At 40.0% G+C, this 24435-nt stretch overlaps 1 protein-coding gene across 1 annotated transcript in view; it reads left to right on the top strand.

Moving 5' to 3' along the window:
- Positions 1-1168: 1168 nt before the first annotated feature.
- The window catches only part of LOC119653844 (carbohydrate-responsive element-binding protein), a 95314-nt gene continuing 72047 nt past the window's right edge, over positions 1169-24435 (top strand). The window contains exon 1 of the mRNA XM_038058889.1: positions 1169-2207. Coding sequence (XP_037914817.1) covers positions 1843-2207 — 365 coding nt within the window. The 5' untranslated portion in view covers positions 1169-1842. The remainder of the gene's footprint in view (positions 2208-24435) is intronic.

Raw genomic sequence — 24435 nt, 5'->3', positions numbered from 1 at the left:
TGATCCTTCTGTTGTTGCTCCTTCAGTTGTTGCTCGTGTTGTTGTTGTTCATGTTGATGTTGCCGTTGTTCACGATGATGTTGTCGTTGCTGCTGCTCCGACGTTGGCATCCTCCCTTCGAGGGATACCAAGCGATCCTCTAGCCGCTTTATAATTTTTAGCTGACAGTCCAGCTGCTGGACCATCGCAGCCTTTTCTTGTTCTAGCCCCTCGATTTTTTCGAGGAGGGTCGCGTTCATTGCTTGCAGCTCTGGGGAGCTGCCTTCTTCTTCCGATGACATCTCCTCGGAGTGTATCATCTTACACCTCTTGGCGGACATCCTGTCCCCAAGCCCGTATTTGCTGTTGTGCGCAGCAGCTCTGGAATGTAACAATATTTTTTTTTAATTTAATGTTCTTATAATAGTTACCCATTTTCGGACGTGAATGGCACCACTATCCAGAACGTATACTTCCTTCTGAATTCTTGTTCAGCTCTGCTCTTAATGACCGTTCGCTTCGAGAGCTCGGAGCGAACTGCTCGAAAGATACTGATGATAGCTTCCACACCTCTGACCCGTCTTTTTATACTTTCTAACCTGGAAAAGGATCAGCTCTTCGTTTTATTACTGTAATATAATTAGGCAATTCCGACCTATAAGCATTATTAGGCTACACATTTACCCAAGAAAAAAGGGCAAAGCCAAATACAGGAAATTATGAAATTTACAAATGTTTCTAAATTGTTTGGTCAGGTATTGTATATTTCCAAATCTAAATCTTTTAGTACTCCTACAAAATAAGATAAAGTATTTATTCCATTTTATTCCATAAGCACAACAGCATCATCCACCACATCTCTCCTTAAAATTGAATTGTCAACCAGCGTATCTTCATATCTTTCAGTATCAAGTATCAAACTCTATACAATAAAATTAGAATGAAGTTAAAGTTTTCGTCCTATTTTAATTTAATCGTATATTCTGACCATTTAATTTTTAAGCGGGTCAAAAGCTCATTACCGCGCTTTGCAGGAACAAAGTTCTAAAATTTAACGGCAGTTTTGCTTGGTACCTAAATGTCAATGATATTGGTTTGGATATTCGGTGTGGTTCTAAATGGTGATTGTGCACTGACGCTGACAGCGATGAAGTTTCCTATTGTGAACATGTTGCCGTGGTTTTTGTTCAATAGTGGATGTTTGTAGATTTGCGCTCGATGCCGTATTGGGTCTCTTGGTAGCTAGATTCAGCATCTAAAACCCATGTTAAATGTGGCTTATTTTCCTACTGTCAGCGCTAGTGCAGGGTGAAATATTGTTCGGAAAGTTCAAGGTCAATCCTTCTATTCTCGAGGAAATGTCACTCCTGTTGAACTCTGAATAACAGCTGTGCTGTCACCGTGACAGTGACGTCCGTGTAAGCCCACTCCATTCCCTGATAACAGAACGTCAACAAAATCCACGACAATTTTTAGGACTTTTCTGCCTTATCTCGCTGACACTCTGCCATTATTGCTACCCGGAGTTCGCGTTCATTATCTCAATGCAGGCTCACCGCTGAAGACGTTCGTCGCGCGCTTTCTCGCCAGCTTCCAGATTGGACTCTCGTGGTACGTGTGCGCCCAGTGGAAAATCACGGCTGCTTCCGGGGAAAATAAAATGTTCAGAGCTTCACGTAGCTCCTGTTTTCAGTGCATAACTGTTGTTTTCGTTTGCATGTGTTGTCGCTAGTAAGGTGATAGAACGGTTCCCCTAAATTTCGCGGTTCCGTGCGTGCATTGTGCCGTCTGTGACAATAGTGGGAAAGTAGGACTACGCAGCGTCCAGAGAGCCAGGATCACAACTCATTAGGGCATTAAAAGATGACTCTAAGCATGTCGCATAAAGCTCTGACACAGTCGTACTCAGGGCAGTTTCAGGCGGTGCCTGGGAGCAGTAGAAGCCCCCTGCGCAGCGGCGAGACAATCCACTCAGGCCAGTTTATGGTATCGGACTTCGAAGCGGAGGCGCAAGATGAAGACGATAACGAAATCAGAATGCCTGACCCGGACGACCCCAACTTGGAGAAGGAACCCGACGGAGCGGACGCCGGGATGAGTATTTGCACAGCGGTCCAGCGCTACGTGCCCCAGTCGGCCTCCTTCGGCGACAGGATGATCGTAACGTCGCGGGTGGAGATCGAAACGACGCTCGCCAAGCTGTTCAAATGCATGAACCTGGCGTACAGGTGAGTTGCCTGGACTTTGTTTTCATTCCATGCAGAATGCTCCCCCATCACTATTTATATTTTGGGTAGCCCCTCTCCCCGCGTTCCCTGCTCTAAGCTACACCGTTTTCGCTGATATTAATAAATCGGGCGCACAAGGCGCAAATACTTCTGAAGGAATGGGATTTTAATCGCTCGTGGATTCCTCCCGAGGCGGAGGCAATTTAATCAATAAGCACATGCGCAGTTCTTATTTATACTGACGTTCGCTTAAATAACAATAAACAGACACGACAAAACAATTTAATGGAATCGGAATCTCTTTTGGATGCGCGTTTATTGCCCACTTGTTGAGTGAAAGTCGTCAGTTTGGCTTTGGGCGGTGCGCAGTCGGTGGAGTTGTTCTCATGTTCTTTGGACTGTCTTGCGAAATGCAGCATTCTTCTCTGTAACTGATTTGGTTTTTACCATTTTACTTGATCATGACTCAATGGAATGGCGAAGCGTTTTCCCGCAATTTTAGAATCAAGTTATCGCTAACGTGCTGAGATGAAATGTTGACGGTGTCGAGATACCAGATATAGACTCAGATGAGTTCGCAGAAGTCACGAGGCTTTTGCGATGGGATTGGCTAAAGAATTTACAACTTCATCCTATCTAGTTTCTTTGAAGCCCCACTGGATGAAATGAAATAGAATTGAGTCTTAAAATTTTCCGATTTTCCCGGCAACTCACTAGGGTGTTGGGCAGTCGCCAACGCCAAAGATCTTTTTTCCTCCAAGAATAAAAAATTTACTAATATTTTGGTAAAACCCTTTGGTCCCCAAAATATGAGTCATCTTTTATGATTAAAGAGATTCAAAATTTTAATTTTTAAATTTTCGACATAACTTGCAACTGTTTGACAAATATTTCTTTTTTTTTTACAAAAAAAAGTGGCTACGTTGCAAGATGTTCTTTTATGCATCTTTTGCGAAGCATTGAAAAACCACACTTAACACTGGAACTGAAAACTAAACCTACTAAACTATAAGAAGTATGTAAATGAATTGGGCGATGGCCAGAAAATCATCCTGGTTGACCGAAGTCAAGTTAGGAAAGCTCTCCCAAAACCTAAAAAATTGACCGTGAAGGCTCTCCCTCAAGTATTGAAGCTCCACTGAATTGTTCTGACATTCTGTGCCAGACTCGGGAGTGTGTGGGCATCCTTTCAATACTTCAGTTCCCCACACGTCATTTTAAAAAGACTTCAAGTTCTTAAGCGTGGTTCGTGAAAACCAGACAACAAATATTGGGATTATTGCTCGCACCTATCGGAAGTAAACAGGCAAGCTAAAACTGGAAATAAAACAAAAGAGAGTTCGGTCGCGCACGTGTAAACGTAAAACTCGAGAACCTAGTGCCGCGATAGAGAGAAAATTCACGGTCAATCGATGCTTCCCTGCCCTAGATATTCATGAAGTGCGGCTTTTGGGGAACCCATCTTGCCTTGGTATCATCTGACCGTATACCATAGTATCCACATTTCTCTATAATTCGAAAATTCTGGTAAAATGGCAAGTACAGAAAAAAATAAAGCATAATCATCAATTTAAAGAGAAATTGAAAAGACTTAAATAAAATTAGAGAAAGGCAAGTCAGGAAAGCGGAAGTTAGACGCTTCAGGTATGCAAAATTTTGTGTTTTTCTATGGAAGGAATGATAATAGTGCCGTGTGTAGATAATTAAGAAGGTCATTTCTCCTCTATTTTTTAAAGAGTCATTTACGCAAATACTCTGATCTGGAAAGCATTGTATTGTTAATAGCCAACGTCATGCGCTTCACACTGGAAGTTTAACATTATCAATCGCGAAGAAGCTCACATATAACAAATACAAACAAGGTTTTGTGTTCAACCTATGTGAGAAACTTCCTACCCACGCTTTTCCATTCGTTCCATTTCCATTCCCAAGCTGTCCCTTCATATCTTTTGCAAACTACAAGATACATTATACGTACAAATTAGAGACGTAGATATTATGCCCACCCTAAACAAACATTTCCTATTACCGAATACTGTATTCTATATGCATGTATATAAATTGATCGTGCACCTATTTTCGATTTACTTCGTGCAGAAAAGTATGCATATGTACATATATTGAGTACCGCTTGTTCAATGAACAAATATATCTATCTGAATTATGCACTACCTTAAATCTTCATTTGCATATGCATATGAATACATACATATGTCTGGCTGGAGTACATGGAAAATGACCACCACTGTTACTTAAAAGTTCCAATATTTCATCGATTCTCTCCCCGTCTGTGTCGTATCACCAGGGTATCTCTGGCCTAAGACAAAGAAAAGCCAAATACCCATGGACGTTTTGATAAGAAACCGAAATTAGCAGTGGATAGGTTACATATTAAGGAGCGCCGACAAGTTGATGTTGTGATGAGTTATGCAATGCAATGGAATAAACTGCAGAATGGCCGACAGGTCGCGACTATGTCCCGTAGAAGAGTGAAGGATTAGTGCAACTTCCAGGAACTTCGTGGAGGCTGTTGAAGCACATTACCGGGAGCGGACAGCGATGGCATGTTGGTGTGGTTGATGCCCTATACCTCACATAGGGGACTATTGCAACCATATATTGGAGGGGTCCGTATCCACATATTACTCGGCTTGTCATATAATTTACCGGTCACCATTCAGCGACCATCGCGTGATTATACCTTTCAATTCTGTTACGTACATTTAGAAGACAACTCCTAAATCTACTGTTAATCACTATATGGTCGATCTAATAAAATGTTTTTTGTCGGTCAGTCTCAACTGACCTTACCATATACGAATGTACTTCGATGGCGTGGCGTCAATGACGAGGCCTTAAAAGTTGCTTAAATCTGCAAACCTTTTAGCGTCGTTGTTATGATCACCTAAACCATAACTCTCGTTATATGTTTGTTTTATATGCTTAAGCTAGGTGTTTTTAGAGCGTATCTTAAAATTCACATCACCCATCACGATCACTATGTCATCTTTACGAAGCCTTTCCTGAACTGAAAGTAGTTGCTAATAGAAAGCGTCGATTTTGATGCTTGTTAACTTGGACCGGAATCTTGCAATAAAAATCCTGTCATAAATCGGCCTCCAAGTCATCAGAGTGCGCCTTGCAGTAGCCGTCAATAGCACTCCGACACTGGGTTCGCGTCTGCTTCCACAAGGGTTTCCAAAGTATAAAAGGACAGTATTGCAAGAGGAAGAAGCGTGCTCCCCGAGTAACCTTGGGTTAACCAAGGGTAGTCCGCGGTATTTTTTTGACTTGAATTCCTCTCTTCTTAATTTTCTGCATCGGCATTCAATTTCAAGTGCATGGCTTTAAAAGCGCTTGTTAGAGGTGGCTAGGGGATATATGTAATATCACAAAGAAGATAATGCATAAAAGTCTAGTACCGGATTACAAACATTACATTACTGTATTGATGAAATTACTCTTGTGATAAGTAACATTTTATAATGTGTGCCGCTTTTTATACTACAAGTGGTGATGATGGTTCTCCCGTGTCGAACCGAAACTGGGAATCGCTTACGAATCTGTTGATGATTTGATTTGATTTTGAATTTATGCACGATAGATAAACTTTTAATTTACCGAACAAAGCATACTTCTAGGTAAAGTATTTTTCGTTCACAGAATGATGATTTCCTGTTTCTTGCATTTTTAGTAATCGGGAGCCGAAAATTTAAACGTTTTCTTATTCTGTATACTTGCTTCTATGGTCAGAACCTCGATAATAATTTTGCCTTACTAAACATTGAAATGGCGGAGTTGTGGAGCAAAATCTTCAAAAATCGAGTCTGTTTTTCATTGAAAATCCAGAAAAAATATAAGATATTAACGAAATACCTAATCGTAGTTCGGACCAGAACTAACTTTGTGTAAAATTAACCTCAAATAACCGAATCCATGTCTTTCTGTCCGTCTGAATGATTGTTTGTCTGTCACGTCCAATTTACCTAGAATCGACTGAAGAATGTGCGGTCTATGGAACCCTTTACATGCAGCAAGTGCCATCATATTGTATTGAGCTTAATGGCGCTGCTTCTGGAGATAATGCACAATTTAAAGTTTTTGAAAATCAACCAAATAAAGAAATCTACACAAAAATTTAAAGAAGTTTTCTACAAACCTAAATTAATTAATTACCAAAATTATGCCTTTAACGTTTCCGCCGAATTTCCAACGTTTTTGGAGTTATCAGCGATGGCCGCAGTCAGTTTTGAAGTTCCAAGCCCTTAGTAGAGTTTTTTAGCGATTCTAGCGAAATTTCAAGTGCTCACGTTTCTCTTCAAAACACCGCCTAAACGGAAAAATGCATTGCTTTTATTTTAAAGGATTTAGACGATCATGTATCTCGGTAAAAGGCATTGAAAAATTGCATCAGTTCAAAGTGCTTCCCGCAGAGTGGGCAGGGGTCATCTTGTTGGAAAGTCCAACGCTTGTTCTTAAAGTGGTTCTGAGCCCATAGCTTTAAGATATTTTTTGGGAGTGCTGACTTGGACAAACTAGCACCTCATCAAATTTAAACAGATTTAGCAGCGTAAATTGTGGTGATTTTGTCGATTTCTTGTTCTTTAGAGCGTGAAAACTTTCTCGTCAGTAAAAAGAATTAATCCTGCATTCTTCATCTTCAACCATTTCCGACATTTTGCTGCTCGTTTGGTCTTTATTTAAATGTTAAGGAATTGTCCTCAACCGAGCCTATACGCTCGAAGATGATTTAACCATGACACCATGTTGTGGATATTGGTGAATCAACTTTTGAGTCTTCCAGTTATTTTAACATTTTGTGTATGATGGATGCTCGATAAAACACAATTGCAAACGCCTGCGTTATATAATTTCCACAGTATTGTCTGCTTCCAAATAAATTTCGATACAACACACATAGTCCCTGGCAATATTATTAGCCGGAATGCAGGTTTTATGCAAAACCTTAATTATCGGGGGCCTTCCAGCTTTAAAATTTATTAATAGAAGCATTTATGTGATTTGTATGTATAATTTACTTAGTTACCTAATTGTTAACAAAAATAAAACATCATCTTTTAGAAAAAATATGTATTCGTTGACTGCTAAAGAATGTTGAAATATATGCCATAAAATACTAATATTTGGTTGAACCACCTTTTGCCGCTATGATATCTTCAATTCTGCGCGGTATGCTGTCAATTCAAGATTGTACTGTATTCTGCAATTGAGGATGATAGTTCCACACATGGTTTATTTTTTCTAGGAGCTGAGTTTTGGTTGTGATCACCTCTTTAGCCACTTCCTTCTTCATCAGCTCCCACACATTTTCAATTGGGTTCATATCGGGGCTATTATCCGGCCGATGCAATAGAGGAGTATTCTGTTCTCGCAAATAAGTTTTCACAAAACGCGCCGTGTGACAGACAGGGGGCCGCATCCTGCATGAAAATGACTTATCAAGAATAGAAAATGTAAATAAATATCCTAAGTATCAGTACTGATCTTTCATTATTTCATAGTAAATGATGCACTTAATATCAACTTACCGATCTCCGAAGCTGACATCTTTATCGCGGCACTATTTGGCCCACTTCAGGCACTTGGCTTTCATCGTAGTTGTTAACTTGGCCCTCTTGGCGGGTCGGCAGACTTTCAGTTGTAAATCCTTTAATGTTCAATGTGCAGTGCGCTCAGACGCAATCACATTAGCATCTTCCAGTTTTTTTAGCTGTTCTGTTTTCTAGGCAAATTTTCCGTAAATATCTTTCCGACCTGGTAGTAAAAGTAGGTTTAGTTTATGACCTGTCTCCACTCTCTTCTTTATACGTTATACGGTGGCGTCAGACACCATCAACCATTGTGATATTTCGCGCTTAGAAAACGTTTTAAGATCAAAGATTAATTAAATTAAATTGATCAAATTACTTCAAGTTTTCTACGCGGTGAAAGATGGCTTTTTTACCCATGGGTAAAATGTTCAAAGTTATAATCTATATTTTTTAAACGCCCTGCACACACAATAAACAAATATAATAGTTGCGTAGTTTAAAACTGCGAAATAAATTAACACACCGTATAAAACCACAAAAAGCACGTCTATACCTACAGCAGCCGAGAATGCAACTGAAACAAATTTATACTTATTTTGAGTCAAAATAACATCACATGTAATCCAGTGCAACATATACAATTATCAATAATTTAAAGTGCGTCTAATAAATTGGCCAGGGATTGTACATTGAGCAAAATTGATATCCGCACCCTGTCGTACGAAATACATAAGTGTTCAGAAAGGGCGCAAAATGGGTTATATGTGTTGTGTTTTTCTTTTTACAAGAACGTAACGTGCAATGCAAAGAAAACCAAGGAAAAAGGATAAAATAGCGTAAAAAATGAAACCCTTTTAGTGATTTAATCGATGGCATTGTATAAATCATACAATATTGTTGGTCTACTTTTAGCCTTTATTACAGCACCTATCATTTGCGTTTTACTCTTATATGAGCTTCGCGCATTACTAAGTGATCCATTCGTGGATTGAAACGTTTTTGAGCGGTGTTTTGGATGTAGTGACCCGCTCAGACAATTAAGTACCTTAACGCGCTCGCGAACAGGGAACTTCCCTGTTCTGGTATGGCACGTTTTCTTCCCGCTTTTGGTCTATCAGCGCGGCAGCTTGCCTCATTCAACGTTTTAATAGCAGACTGACCTGTTCCCCGCGAACACTTCATTAACTTTGATATTTCAACTCAAGACTTCATTTTCCTCCAAAAAATGTATTTTTATTCGTTTTTTTGTAAAACAAAACCTTATTAAAATCGGTCTGTCTGTCTGTGCTTCTGTCTGTCTGTCTGTCACAAGCACTTTTCTCAGAAACGGCTATACCGATTGACACGAAATTTGGTGAGAAGGGAACTGTGGACCCCCAGACATGCAGTGAGTGACATCCTTCTAGGTTGAATTTAGGGGGGGGGGGGGTCCCCATGCATGTAAAAGGGCGGTGTAAATTTGTTTTTCACCGAATGTCGTTATGTGGGGTATGAAATGGAAGGTCTCAATTAGTACATGTCGAAGCCGGTCTTAGTTTTGAGATTTGTTAAAAAGGCGGGGAGTGGGAGGGGTGGAAAGTGATGATTTGTTTAACGGACCCATTCTCAGAAACCACCCAACCGAAAAATCTGGAAAAATTCATGAAGCTGCCTTTATATTTTGATAGACCAGTATATTACTCCAAACTACAATTTTATTTTATTATATATATATATATTTCGGGAGCAACTTACTCCCTTCATCAGCACAAGTAGCTTTGTATGCAAATATACTCACAGAAGAAACAAACAAAACCTTTCATACCTGAAGCGCCGAGCTTCCGGTTTCTTACTTGTTGAAAATTGACTTACTTTTATCATTTTCAAAAACAACAATCGGATTTAACCAACAAAACAACAACACAGCACTAACAATAGCAAATAGAGACTGGTAACACTTCATCAAGAAGAAACTTAAAACACCTGTTTTGGTGGTTATATCCAAATCATCTGTAAAAGTAATTTGCACCTTTCAAGTTATCAACATTTTCTAGAGATACTTAATACTTTTTCTCCATTATTTGAGAAGACGTTCCATTAAGTATTTCGTAGGACTAATCATCAATGGTCAGCTGATCCGCTAACTGTCAAACAAAAGATTTGAATTGAGTATTCGGTTGCAGATCCAATTAATTGTTTTTATTTACGCTTCAAAGCAAAGTAGGCGCAAATAGTTCCGACTCTTTTTCTTTCAATTTGATATACATATATATAGTTAAAAAAGCTCACGGACCCTCTCCCCGCCCAACCGGACCAAGGGGCGACTAACCTAAAGATGGGCTGAAGGCAACATCCAAAGGCCCGCATCACAGCGGTGATGCGTTTTAACGCAAAGTGTGTGCGACCATGCGAAAATGTATTACTGCATCCCGATTGTCGCAAACACTTCAGCCAATGACGCGGAGGTTCTACACTACAGAGACATGGATCTTATATCGAAGACAGTGCGGATCAAGACTGAAACCCATTAGGTTAGATTGTTACCGGACAGGACTCTTCGGACTATAGCACAATTTGCAAGGATAACCGCTTTTTGCATCTCCATGTATAGTCAAGCCCTAAGATCGAGCGTTTTCAGCGCTTTATGTAAGTTCTGCGGGACTAATCCCGTCGCTGAAATTACTACTGGGACTACTTCGATCTTTTGTAGTCTCCAAGTCTGCTTCATATCGTCTGCCAAGGGGCCGTAGTTCCGGATTTTTTTGTGCTGTTTTTCAACAGTGTTCCGGTCCAACGGTACGGCTACATCGATTATAAAGCACGCTCGTTTTTCCTTCAGAAGCAGAACTAGATCGGGTCTGTTATGATTAACACTTTGGTCGGTGGCAATAGTGTGATCCCACAGTAGTTTGACCCGATCATTTTCCAAGATTCTCTGCGGAGTATACTTATAGTAAGGATGGTAGGTTGCCACTAAGTTATACTTCAACGCAAGGTTTTGATGGAGAATCTTGCAGACGGAGTTATGACGATTGGTGTACTCGGTACCGCTCAACATCCTGCACGCAGATGTTATGTGTTGGATGGTCTCCTCTTCACAGTTGCATAACCTACAACTGGAGTTTTTGATTGAGGAGTCGTGAAGAATGTACCGTTTATAATTTTTTGTTGGGAGCGAAGCATCCTGAATTGAAGTTAGGAATGTTTCGGTCTCATAGAAAAGTACACCATTTGTCAACCATTTGTTGAATGGGTTTCTCTTTCCACATGTCTCTTCTGTTGGATTGAAGTAACATTCGACATGGGATCCCATTTTCTGCTTCTCAAGTTCAAAGGAGATAATTTATTATCTGCCATGACGGTAGCCTGATGTATTTGGCTAGAGGATTGTTTCTCATAGAAGAACTCACGAAGAGAATGCACTTGATTGTAGCGCAACGTTTCTAAATCAAATACCCCCCTTGGAAAATGCCACGCCTGATTGGTATCCCCCCTGATGTTTGTGAGGATACCGATAGCTTCGTGCTCCAATTCTTCATTACTGTTCTCAGAACAAGAACGACATTCGGGTTGATTTTATACAAGCGTAACACTTGTAGTAACCACGAATGTGATATGGAGTCAAAGGCTGATTTATAATCGATGTAGGCTGTCGAGATATTTCGTTTCTGATGGACAGCCTGCTTTACAGCTACCGTATCGATTATAAGCTGTTCTTCACAACCTCGGAAGCTTTTTGCGCATCCTTTTTGCTCCTCAGCTATCAATTTATGAACATCAAGATGTTTTGAGATGTTCGCGCACAGAACGAAGTGAAGACCTTGTAGATGGTAGGAAGACAAGTAATTGGTCGACATTTTAAAGGGCAAGAGGCATCCTGTTCCTTGGAGGTGAGGAAAGTTATCCCCTTGGCGAAAAATGGTGGAACTAAATCAGGATCGGCAATCATCTGATTAAATTGATTTGCCAATATCCTGTGAGTGCTCTTGAACCGCTTCAGCCAGAAGTTGTGAATCTTGTCAACTCCGGCGCCTTCCAGTTACCTGCCTTGTCAAGGGCTGCTTCAACGTCGACTTCAGTTACATCAGGCATGGTCATTTCGGGGAGGGCCTCGCATGAACGCATAAGGTGTGGGAGCCACGCTGCTTCTAAATTGCAACGGCTGGATTCGCTCCAAACACTTCTCCAGAAGTCTTCTGCCTGATGCAGATCGAGGTGACTTTCCCTATCTGAGTTGGTGAGATTTTTGTGGAATCCCCGCTAGTCCTGGAAGAACAAGGTGTTGTCTGTCCTTCGCTGAAAGCTTTTTTGATACCTACGGATGCGATTGGAGCATACCGCAAGTTTCTGCTTCAGCACCTCGAGATTTCTTCGATTGGCATATCATTGGACAGATGGTAGTTTCCAATGATGTTCGCAACGCATCTGTGCACTCTTGGTGATAGATTTCCAAGGAGTGCTTGCGTCACACGACCAATCTCCTTTCTCAACTTTTCGACTCTTTTGTTGAGTCGAAACACCCAGAACGGTAAAGTCCTTCTGCGCATACCTCTGTTATTCGCTCTAAGATGTTGATTATGGAGACGAATAACCGTGGCAGCTGCAACGTAGATCAGGCTGTGAACCTCTGTAGCAGTAATCTCGCTAGCCAAACGATCAGCCAAAATTCTGTCAACGGCAGCAATGATGTTAGTAGTTGCCGAAGTAAACTTCAGTTTTGGGATCTTTGGCCTAGCGTCTGGGAGAATCTCAGCATACTCTGTGAATGCGACCTGGAATGTGGTCAAAGCCTCATTATAAATTGGGTCGACATCCGCAGTTACTAAGCTTCTCCTGACTACTGAATTCATGGAGTGCCTTACAGGTGGAGTACTTGTGTTACTCCTTTGACTAGTCCGGTAATTTGATGACTCCAGCCCGAGCTCAAGTGAAACCTCTTGGAAGATTTGTTGCCTAGTTGGTAAGGCAACTCGGTTGTTATTCACTATCACCCGGTATTGATTGACAACCTTCTGCTCCGGAACATGACTTAGTTCCGGGAAGCGGGTTATGAACGCGTCATGGAGTCGATGTCTGCACCCTGATGGATTCCGTTCCAAATCCGTGACACGGCGCGGACGATAAATTCGTTAAGTTGGTTCGTCCAAACCATACGACGCCTAGGTCTCCCGTCCTTGGTGGTTGACGGCATAACCGCCAAAACATCCAAGGGCGAACAGCCGCTTTGATGTTGTTGAGCGACTCTTAACCGTGTTGGGTACTGTGTTCGTGTCCCTGGGGTCCCATTAAAAGAATTTGAAATATTTTCCCCAATTCTGTTCCCACGATTGTTGGGGAGTCAGTCAACCCTGCAACAGAGCCCCAATGTTGCAATGTCCCATGGTTACCTCCATAGGTAGGGAAGGTATTTGGAGGGGAGCCGCTGAAATACAGTGTAACGTCACTGCACTTCATCCGATAGGCGCGTCGATCCCTTCACCCCGGATTACGGATTTGTTAAGGAGGTTTACTCCCCCTGAACGGGAAGAATCTGTAAGGGAGGACGAACACAAAGGGAAACGTTCTGCTTGTCCGCGGCTACTTATTTACAAGATTAACTTGCGATTTTCGTAGCTGACCCGGTGGGTCATGTCATTATCCGCAACCTATGACACGCGCCTGGTCGCATGCAGCTCTGCGTTTGCAACTCAGGTGAGGATAAACCTTTGTACGCCAGGTGGAGGCCCCGACGAGATGTATATATATATATTATATATCATGGGAATTTTTTCGCAATGGATGCAAATTCACATCGATTACTTACCATTTCGAATATGATAATAATGTGTTACGCCATTGATCCAAAGCAACGTCTTCGTCTTCATTACTGCGAGGCGGTGTTCATTGTCTTAAGAGGTCGTAAGGGCGGGCGACACTGCGGTAGATTTTGGATTTGATCGGATATATTTAAATCGTTCATTTCATGATCATGATCATTCAATGTACTTTCTGTTTCGGGGCCTGTCGCCGAGAGATATCAGATACGATTTAGCATAGTGGAGTAACTTCAACTGTACTTTATTCATCTGAGGCTAGTACTAAGTACATTACACCAAATCTTTCTCTTCAACTGAGTTTGGGACGAGCATGTGGTCTCAATAATATTGCGGATTACCCTCTAAAAACGGGAAAAGGCTAGCATTTGAAGGAAAAAATAAGATAGAGTTAACCATAAAAGAAGCGCAGTCAAAATTGTGCTGAGGAAACGCATGACGCTCTTTACGAGGATGATGTCAACAATCCCTGAAACAATCAACGGACCAAATACACTAAAAGCAACCAGTGGATAATTTAACGCGCATTTTTTAATAGCAATTATCAATTATAGCCCTGAAACCTTGTGGAAGTCGACCAACATGTTCACGCGCGTAAAAACTAGTGGTTTTGCATGATATTTCAATATTTAAATTTGATTAACTTTTACTACACCCACCCTTCGTTTTTGCGGCCTTCCTGATAACTTCTGTCTGGTGGAAAAACTTTCATAACTTCGGCCTAATTTTTGTCCGATTCGTGCGATTATATTCGGCATACTGAACAAGGATTTCGATGCGTTCAGCCTGCTTTGGTAACATTCCGCGTTTAGATGACTAGTTAAGGTTCTAAAGTAAACAAGCATTTTGAAAAAGTTTCGCGTGGCCCAGCAAGGTCAGCTGATAAATAAGTTAAGTTTAAGATCACAAAAAAGTAGAAGTAAAATGCGACTATAATTAAAAGCAAAATTGTGGGACAAACGTGACAAGAAGTTAACCTATAATTTTCGGGAGATTATTTATTTTATTATCCTTGCACATATGATACGTTAGTTAGCTTTTTTATTTAATTATTAAATTAATTAAAATGTGCATACTAGATATATAATCTATGAGCTCAATATACAAATTCTTTAAAAATGTTAATGATTCTTTAATTTTGGGGAACAATATATTAGCATATTATTTGTTATTTATTTAAACAAATGCGATATTTGTGGGAGTCTCTCATCTATTGTTGGGGTTAACTACTTGTATACGTGCTATGCAAAGGATACAACTATACACTATACCAATAAGCATGATGATTTCAGTGCCGATTTGGTTTCTGAATCAATGTTCAACGATGGAGTCAACCTCACCTATTTGCTCGAATTAATACTGCGGTGGCAAATATTACCTGCCTGACTTGAAAAGTTCACCTCGACTTATGAAGAAATTCCAGCGGATTGTTGCATATACAGTATTTTCGGCAATTGTTGCGCCTTCTATTGCTTCACATAATTTCCGTTGTAGTTTTTGATCCCTACCTCTACTTGGTATCGCGTTGTGCGATTCAGTTGTTACGTGACCCACATATATTAAAAAAAATTTAATATAATTCTTTCAATATTAATAATTTTGTTCAATTCTTGGACAGCGTAGTTCATAAATTTGATTATACGCCCCGCCGTATCGATTTTTGTTGTTCCCTGTTGATGGCATAATGTAATACCGTATTGGTTTCAGTAATGATTTATTGATAATCTATATAAGTTGCTTTGCTTTCTTTCAAAGAAAGATTATTTATATAACTAAACAGGAATCAAAAGTAGCGCAAACTAACTTTTAGCAAACCAATGCCTCCGGGCAAATCACAACCCCCAGATTGAGGTATAGAGTAAAGGATTGTCTGGGACAACTACAGCTAAGAGTAAATTGGTAGCGGTTCGCTGACGATTCCAACTTCTCAGCCTAAAGGACAGTAATCGATGAATGGGTCTTTTATGACGGCACCAACCCATCCGTTTACGATGGTGAGGCTTGAGGTTTAGAGTTCAAAATAAAGAGCGCATTCAGCCTTCGACCGAGAGACTTTTGGTATGCAAAATATATAATATCACTTGAGCAAATCAAATGGGCATTTAACTCGTTCCATAGATAGTAGTATAAGTCTGTAAGTCTGGATGGCAGAATTGCTGCTCTAGTAATAGAGAGAAAGGAGGTCCTGGATCTACATATTCGGGATATAAACCCCGGTAGCTTGGCACACGCTTATATTTCAATTACCGTAACGTGATGTGAAGATGATATTTATTTCCAAACCAAAGAAATCCACCTCGGAATCGGATCGATCTGTCTAACTTCCTTTCTAATAAAAGGACTGGAAAAACTAGGAAATCGGTTCATTCATACATTTCTAGGCGCCCATTTCCCTGTAAGCAATATGCTTAACCGAAAAGCAAATCCACGGTTCATGTGAACGAGCAAGATATCATAGAATGGAATCGATTCGCTGTTAATCAATTAGATTCTTCACATGCACAGTGAAAGGAAGTCTATTGAGGCAGGATATCTACAGAATTCGCCATTAAACCGTTACAAAGCGCATGTATTCTTTTCAAACTTTATAACAGCTTGATGAACAGCTCTGTAGACTCCAAAACTCAATACCGTAACACATCACAAAATATTCGCAATCTTAGGGTTTTTGAGGTTCCGTTCACGGAGCTGTTGTGCTGCTTGAACTCTCCCAGAATTGTATTTTTTTTTTTTGTTTTTCTTTCTATTTGTATGCAATAAGCAATTAGAGTTTCTCTGTCGATCAAATAAATAAAACATTTCTGATGTGTGAAAAAATCAGCTGCCTCTAGAGCAGCATTTTTGTTATCCCTTAAGAACTGAAAATTCTGGTGGGGCTTTTCACGGGGCGCTGCTCCTTAAACTGGTAGGGGGGATTGTAGTGGTGGTCTCGTCCTGTACTTCATTTGCTGCTGCTCGGTCTTGAACCTGAAATGAAGATAAAACGGTAAAGTTTTGCCTACTTTCTGAAAATTTTCTCAGATTCGCCAAGTCTACGAAAGCCGCAGGCGAGAAACTATTGGATAGGAGATTTTAGTATTTGGAGTTGCCTTCGTTGACATCAGCCCAAGGTGTCTTGGTATTTTCTCCTGGCTTTTGTTTTTCAGTCTTCCCAACCAATGTTTATTTAGGTATACAATCTTTGTTTATCGGTTGTAGGTGGCCTGTCCATTTTAAGTTCTAGAGTCTTCCTTTTTGCGACTACAAAATTAGGACTAACTTACTAAACAATTACTCTACTTCGGGAATTACTTGCTTCTTTCTTCAATGTTTTCCTAAGAAGAGAACAACTGAAGGCTAGATTCGATTGACCTTTTAAATAAGGGGAATGGTCTGCCGAATTCTGAAAAAAATCACAAACTAATAAACCGTTCCAAACGACATGTACAACAATAGAATCAACACTCCATTCATAATCATTACTAGACTATGTTCGTTAGGGTTGAGGACGAATGTAACGGTATCGGAAAGTGTTCTCATAACAAAATTGTAAGAGTGCTTCGCTGGCCGCCCGCGTCCTTTGAAGCTTCAGCAGAAGCTTGTGATTTAAAAGAAGCACAATGAAAAAGACGAAGCAATTGACTCGAGGATGAGCTAGGGTATGCTATTATACCGAGGCTTCGTTTGCTTCCTAGATGGAGGACTATGATGTAATCATACCTCCAACCTTTGTCAAAGATTAAGTGGGACGCGTGTTTCCACAAATCTTTGCAGTGGCTTTAAGCCAGCTATACGAAGAAGTAAACGAGAATTCTGTCGCAAACTGGGCTGCCAATTAAATAACTACTTCCCTAGGCTTATAAACTTATTGGCACATATATATAACTTTTGTGAGCGACTTAACTTTTATTTGAAAAATGACAATTTTCTTTCCACAGCAAGAGGATAACAGAACTCAGATATCGGCACCAAGAGATTTTATAATATGATTGTGTGATTGAATGGAAATTCAAAACGAATTTTCTATTTGTGTGTTAGGTATGTACATGTATTTGCATTGTCCACGGTGAACCTCAGCGCTAAGCTGAGATATTTGGAATGAATTCCTTATTAAGCTAGGCCTAAATTGAACTCTGCCTTCTTGTACGGAATGAACAAAGAAATCGTTTTAACCTTAATATATACTAAATTTTTAATCCTATTGTCTTAAATAAATTACTATTGAACCTCGGTTCTGTTAGTATTTTTCTTCAGTCCGATTCTGCCTATTTTCTCAAATTCAAGGCAATTTTTGGCGAACACTCGGTAAGAGAGCAAGCAAAAAATCATCATCATCAACGACGCAACAACTGGTATTCGGTCTTAGCCTGCCTTAATAAGGAAATCCAGACATCCCGGTTTTGCGCCGAGGTCCACCAATTCGATATCCCTAAAAGCTGTCTGGGGTCCTGGCCTACGCCATCGCTCCATCTCAGGCAGGGTCTGCCTCGTCTTCTTTTTCTACTATACATATTGCCCTTATAGACTTTCCGGGTGGGATCATCCCCATGCATACGGATTAAGTGACCCGCCCACCGTAACCTATTGAGCCGGATTTTATCAACAACCGGACGGTCATGGTATCGCTCATAGATTTCGTCATTGTGTAGGCTACGGAATCGTCCATCCTCATGTAGAGGGCCAAACATTCTTCGGAGGATTCTTCTCTCGAATGCGGCCAAGAGTTCGCAATTTTTCTTGCTAAGAACCTAAGTTTCCGAGGAATACATGAGGACTGGCATGATCACAGTCTTGTACAGTAAGAGCTTTGACCCTATGGTGAGACGTTTCGAGCGGAACAGTTTTTGTAAGCTGAAATAGGCTCTGTTGACTGACAACAACCTTGCGCGGATTTCATCATCGTAGCTGTTATTGGTTGCGGTTTTCGACCCTAGATAAGAGAAATTATCAACGGTCTCAAAGTTGTAGTCTCCTATCATTATTCTTCCTGCTTGACCAGTGCGATTTGATGTTGTTGGTTGCCACGTTGCCACCATATATTTTATTTGTACGTCTCGGGTGGACTTAAAGAGGATCGTACCTCTTGTATTTACCTCAGCATCACGGATCACTTTCTCGAGGGCCAGGTTACGCATGATAGGGCATCCCCTTGTCGTAGACCGTTATTGATGTCGAATGGTCTTGAGAGTGATCCTCCTGCTTTTATCTGGCCTGGCACATTGGTCAGGGTCAGCCTTGTCAGTCTTATCAATTTCGTCGGGATAACGAATTCTCTCATGGCTGTGTACAGTTTTACCCTGGCTATGCTCTCATAGGCGGCTTTAAAGTCGATGAATAGATGGTGCAACTGTTGTCCATATTCCAACAGTTTTCCGCAGAGAGAAAATCTGAACTGTTGCTGATTTGCCTGGTGTGAAGACTCTTTGGTATGTGCCAATGATGTTCTGGGCGTATGGGGCTATCCAGCCTAGCAAGATAGCGGAGAATATCTTATAGATGGTACTCAGCAACGTGATACCTCTATAATTGCTGCAGTGTGTGATATATCCCTTTTTATGTATGAGACAGATAATGCCTCGTTGCCAATTGTCAGGCATTGATTCGCTGTCCTATACCTTGAGCACAAGTTGATGAACCACTTGGTGTAACTGGTCGCCTCCATATTTAACTAATTCGGCTGTAATTCCATCGGTTCCTGGCGACTTATGATTTTTTAGCCGATGAAATGCACGGACTGTTTCTCCTATACTTGGTGGTGGCAGTATTTGTCCATCGTCTTCAGTTGGCGGGACCTCCAACTCGCCGATGGTGTGGTTGTTCAGTAGCTCATCAAAGTACTCAACCCATCGCTCCAATATGCCCATTATGTCGGAAATCAGATTTCCCTCTTTGTCTCGGCAGGATGTGCATCGAGGTGTATAAGGCTTCATCCTACTGATTTGTTGGTAAAACTTGCGCGCATGGTGCGGTATTTTTCTAGTTCACAGACATCATCTGTGAAGTTGCTTCTCCGCTCGACGGAATTCGTGATAAGTCTCTGCGTGTGCCTGCGTTCTTTGAAAATGCAACATTACTTGGTATGCAGCATTCTTCCGTTCCGTTGCTAGCTTACATTCATCGTCAAACCAGCCGTTCCGACTTTTTTTGCGGCTGGGGCCAAGTATCTTTGTGGCCGTATCAATGATAACGTTCTGCAGGTGGTTGTGAAGAACATTTGTTGATGCTCGACCGCTAGAACCTCTGTTGACTGCGGTTATTCCGGCATCCATTTCCCTCCTATAGGTTTGCGGAGGGCTGCGTTGTGGATGGCTTCAGTATTCACTCTCACCTGATTGTCAGAGGGGATTATAGGTGCAAGCAAATGCCGTCAGCATTGAGGTGTTTGGGGATGCCCTCAAGCATTCTACATATTTCGGACGAGGCAGCATAAAAGACGTGATTGAAGGCGAAGGGGAACTGAGAGTATCGTTGATAGAATGCGTCCTGTCGGAAGTGAACGAAAAGCAAAAATCTGGAGCTGAATTTATCCTATTCCCCTCTAGCTTACTGTTAATTAATCAACTTAGGAATTGGCTACGGAAAGATGTTTGTTTGTAACAATTTTCAAAAATATTTCATTGAATGTATTTCTATATAAAAATAATTTTGTCCATATGCAATTGGTACCGAATAAGTTCGAGCTGGTTCTATGTCAAAACTCACTGCTTTTGGTAACTATACTTCAATTTTCCAAAAGTAGTAATCAACTATCTAGCCCTTTCCTAACCATAGATTAGAAATTAACGGCTAACTAATAACTTGGACGATTAAAACTTTAATCATTAATCGCGATTAACTCCTTGCCAACACTGTCCTTCGCAGGCATAAAATACTCCGTTTTCCGGTCACCATTTATAAAGATAATTTCGAAAATTATTTGATATCTTTATCAATTCTACAATATAATCGAACCAAGATAATGAATGCATATTATTACCTCCCTCTAACAGTATGGTATTACCAGTTTAGCAAGAAATGAAACTTTCCATTGATTACCATGTGTCGGCCTTCCGAAATATTCTACATCTAACTTGCCTTGTTCAGCTGGTGATTCCCAACTATGATTTTAATTTGCCCCCGTGATATCGCATGCGGTAATTCAACCGGCGTTTTTTTAAATATGGGAATCTGTCAATCACATTTGCTTGAGAAAAGCCACGATGCTCGTCCCAGCTATAGTCTGCCCCTCATTCCAACCGGAATTTTTTCTTTTTTTATCACGATGTTACCGCCAGTGCTGAATATTAATTATGTAGTTGTGAATGGTAATAGGTCTTTTGAATAAAATCCGACAAGAAGAGTTGCTATCAACCGCTCTTTATCGAACGGTAAAAACTTTCAAGTTACTTAACTCCCAAAAACATTAAACTATACCAACACACAATGCCATGTGCGTCCACATATCTCCAATTTAATAGAATTCATCGTTAAACAAAGTGTTTGCGATCTGTCAGATTAGATCGATGGCAAATATGCGTCTTTCTCTGCTCAACCTGACTATTTGCTGATATATTTGTTAACAAACGTGCAAAGGAATGAGCCACGACCAGCCGCCCGCCCCAGCCTACACATTTCAAGTGAAACCAGACTGAACTGGTTAGAAGCTTTCTGATAATTTTTTTTGGCCTGCTCCAAAAGATACGCTTCGGATGATGGTGTTATTAGTGTTTTGCACGAGCCAAAAACCCCACATGCAACCATGAATAATGGAAAAAATAAACGGTGATTAGATAACATTTTGGCTGAGACCTTGTGGATTTGTATTGTATTTTTGCTGGCGTACGTAGCCAAAAGTTCAAGAACTCTTACGTTTCTCCGCTCTTTAGATTAGACTCCGAATTTGATTGCGTATAAGGAGGCTGGGAAGAGGATTATTGTGAAATTGTTTTTCATTAAAGCACTGATAAATTGTTATCTAATCCATTATTCGGTACTTCTTTTTGCGCACAGCTCTTTATCAGGACCTAGGGTATTCAAATGTTTTTCATTTGGAGTTAATCTTGAGGAGTTTTTGTATATTATCCAAGCATAAGTCAATCAAAAACTTCTTGTGAAACTCACGAATGCTCGTGCTGATTTCAGCATATTTTTGAAAACGCGTGCGTAGTAATTTCGTCAGAGTCAACGAGTACATATAAATAAATGTAATAATGTAATAAAATAAATACGTTGTATCTGAGAATAACGCAGCGCAGCAGCGGAAGTTATGAAATACTACTCAGATGAATTCATTTAACCCTTTAATATTCTTGAAAATGCTATAAATTCTGGTGAAAATTATAGCGGGGGGACTCGCATTAATCTAGCATGAATTCTAATAATTGTAGCGGATATTCAGCGATAAAGCACTTACGGGAATCCACGCTGTTTCTGTCGTGCCTTTTTGAGGTCTTTTTTGTGTGAAAAGAATTAGTTGGACTTCAATCAAATTTGGACATATTCCGAACAACTTTTGGAAAATTTAAGCTGAAACGACAATATTTCGCTGAAGATCATAACTAGAACTTTCCAACTGCCGGACGTGTAGTAACTCTAATTTGTATCTGAAACCAAAAAGTTTTCAATTTTACATTACCAACTTATTTTCTATGAATATGAATCTCAATGTAGCTAAAAATGTCAAAGTCAAAAATTTTCCAGGTGTTCAAAAAAGTATTGCAATATTTTCACTAATTGTACGAAAAAAATATCCTTCAAAATATGATATCATCCCAAACGTTCACATTCTTGGTCATTTTGCGAAGAATCATGGTTTCAAATTCCATAAAGATCGATTCATTATTATTCGAGCTAGAAACTCGGATGTGAAGACGTTTATTACTCTTAATTATGAACAAAATGCAGATGCACTCGTACAAGGGACTGACGCCACATATTTATAAATACACTACTTATATCATGTTAAAAGATTTCGTAAGGACATAAACGACAATCTCCTGGGCGGTGGCCATTGGCCACTCCTTCTAGGATTTGTTGTTGTGTGGCTTTTTCGTAGGCTACCATGACTTCTCGTTACAATGGAAACAGAAACGAGACTCAATTGTTGAAATGATAGAAAGCCTAGCAACAGAACAATACAATTCCTACGGTTTGACTTTATGGGAAATTTGCGATTCCCTAGGGAACATTTATCTTTGATTTCAGTAGGAACGAATTAACGAGGTTTTTAAAATGCAAATACAAATTATAAGACGTTTTCAAAGACCTCATGTGTAAAATGATACGAATTGTAGAGGTATGAGAGGATTGTTTTTATACCACTTACCCTGAGTTTCTTTGAGGACAGCAAATTTGTACGAATTAGCCGGAAATACTAAATATCAGAAATTTACTGCAATATACGGTTGCTACTAACCCTATAAATCGGGCATCTATTGCTCCCATATGAAAGCATGATTGCCCTTTAGATAATTGAACATTTACCGAGATTAATCTCGAACGCAATATTTGATTGTTAATATGTTCATCGCAGAATTCTGCAGGGGGCATCCACGGAATATACAATAACAATAACGGAACGGAAACCGACGCTATAATTTGGATTTCTTACGCAAGACGATATGGGCACTCGATTGTTAAGGGGGTCAACCCGTGTGGAGACCATTTTCTCTTCGCTGTTTTCAGAATTTTTTGTGAAGAACTGAATAAAGATACAAATGAGAAGTTTTCAGTACATATTTATTAATATTTTGTGCATGTGTTACAATCCGATATCGTAGTTTATTATTAAAGAAAGAAGAGCAATTTATATAACTATCTCTGAAAGAAGGTGTTTTTCGGGTGGTCTTAACGTGTGAAGTATATCATGGTTCGTAAAATAGGCTTATTAAAAAATATTAAGAGGTACTTTTCTGGTGCCTTCTTAATTTTTTTGTAAACTTTTCGTTTTTTTCACACCTTTTAAGGTTTTATTTCTTTAACAGACCCATTCTCAGAAACTACCCAACCGAAAAATCTAAACAAGTCGGAGTACCGGAAGCTCGCGCCTCGGGTATAAAGGTTTTGTGTTCATCTTATGTAAGAAATTTCAACGCACATTTTTCTATCCGTATATAGCTACAAACCCAACATATTGCTTCATATTTTTCCAAACTACGAGACATACGTACATATTAGAGCCATAGATATTACGCTCACCCTAAACAAACAAACTGCCTATATCCGAATAATGTACACATATATGCACGTATATAAATTGATCGTACCCATATTTCCGATTTACTTCTTATATCTATCTGAATAGGCACTACCCACAAAGTTCATTAGCACGCATATACTACATACACAGTTGATATTCATATACAAATGACTAAAAAACTAAAACAAAATAATTCTTTGGGACCCCATTCATAAGAACTCATTTGGTTGTGGTATTGACGAATTGATATGTGATGATGACGTCATGCAGTCATGCACGAAGAGTGCCCGAAATTCACAAAAAATGGTAAAGTTTTACCCCCTATAACTTTGTCAATAATGGTTGGATTTTCTTCAAACTTGACTAGCTTGTGCAATATGTTCTTTACTATACGCATGCCAAATTTTGTACTTCTGGGATGAATATAAGGGGGGTTGCCGGGTAAATTTCTAAAATGTGGAAATATACTATTATTAACTTTATTTGTGCAGATATCGGAACCGGATATATTTTGAGGCCTAGATTTCGTAGAGATGCACCACTGTGATTTTTTTCAGATTTTTCGGTTGGATAGGTTCTGAGAACGAGACCTGTTACACTTTTTGGGGGTCATATTTTGAGCCCTCACTCCCCTATGTTTCACCCAATATCAAATATTGAACCAGTTGCGAAAAGTACTAATTGAGACCTTTCATTTGATACCCCACATGGCCACATTTTATGAAAAA

Source organism: Hermetia illucens, chromosome 4 (assembly GCF_905115235.1).
Source record: "Hermetia illucens chromosome 4, iHerIll2.2.curated.20191125, whole genome shotgun sequence".
In the NCBI taxonomy this organism is placed as follows: Eukaryota; Metazoa; Arthropoda; class Insecta; order Diptera; family Stratiomyidae; genus Hermetia; species Hermetia illucens.
Note: the sequence above shows the minus strand (reverse complement) of the source record. Positions and strands in the feature narration are given on the sequence as shown.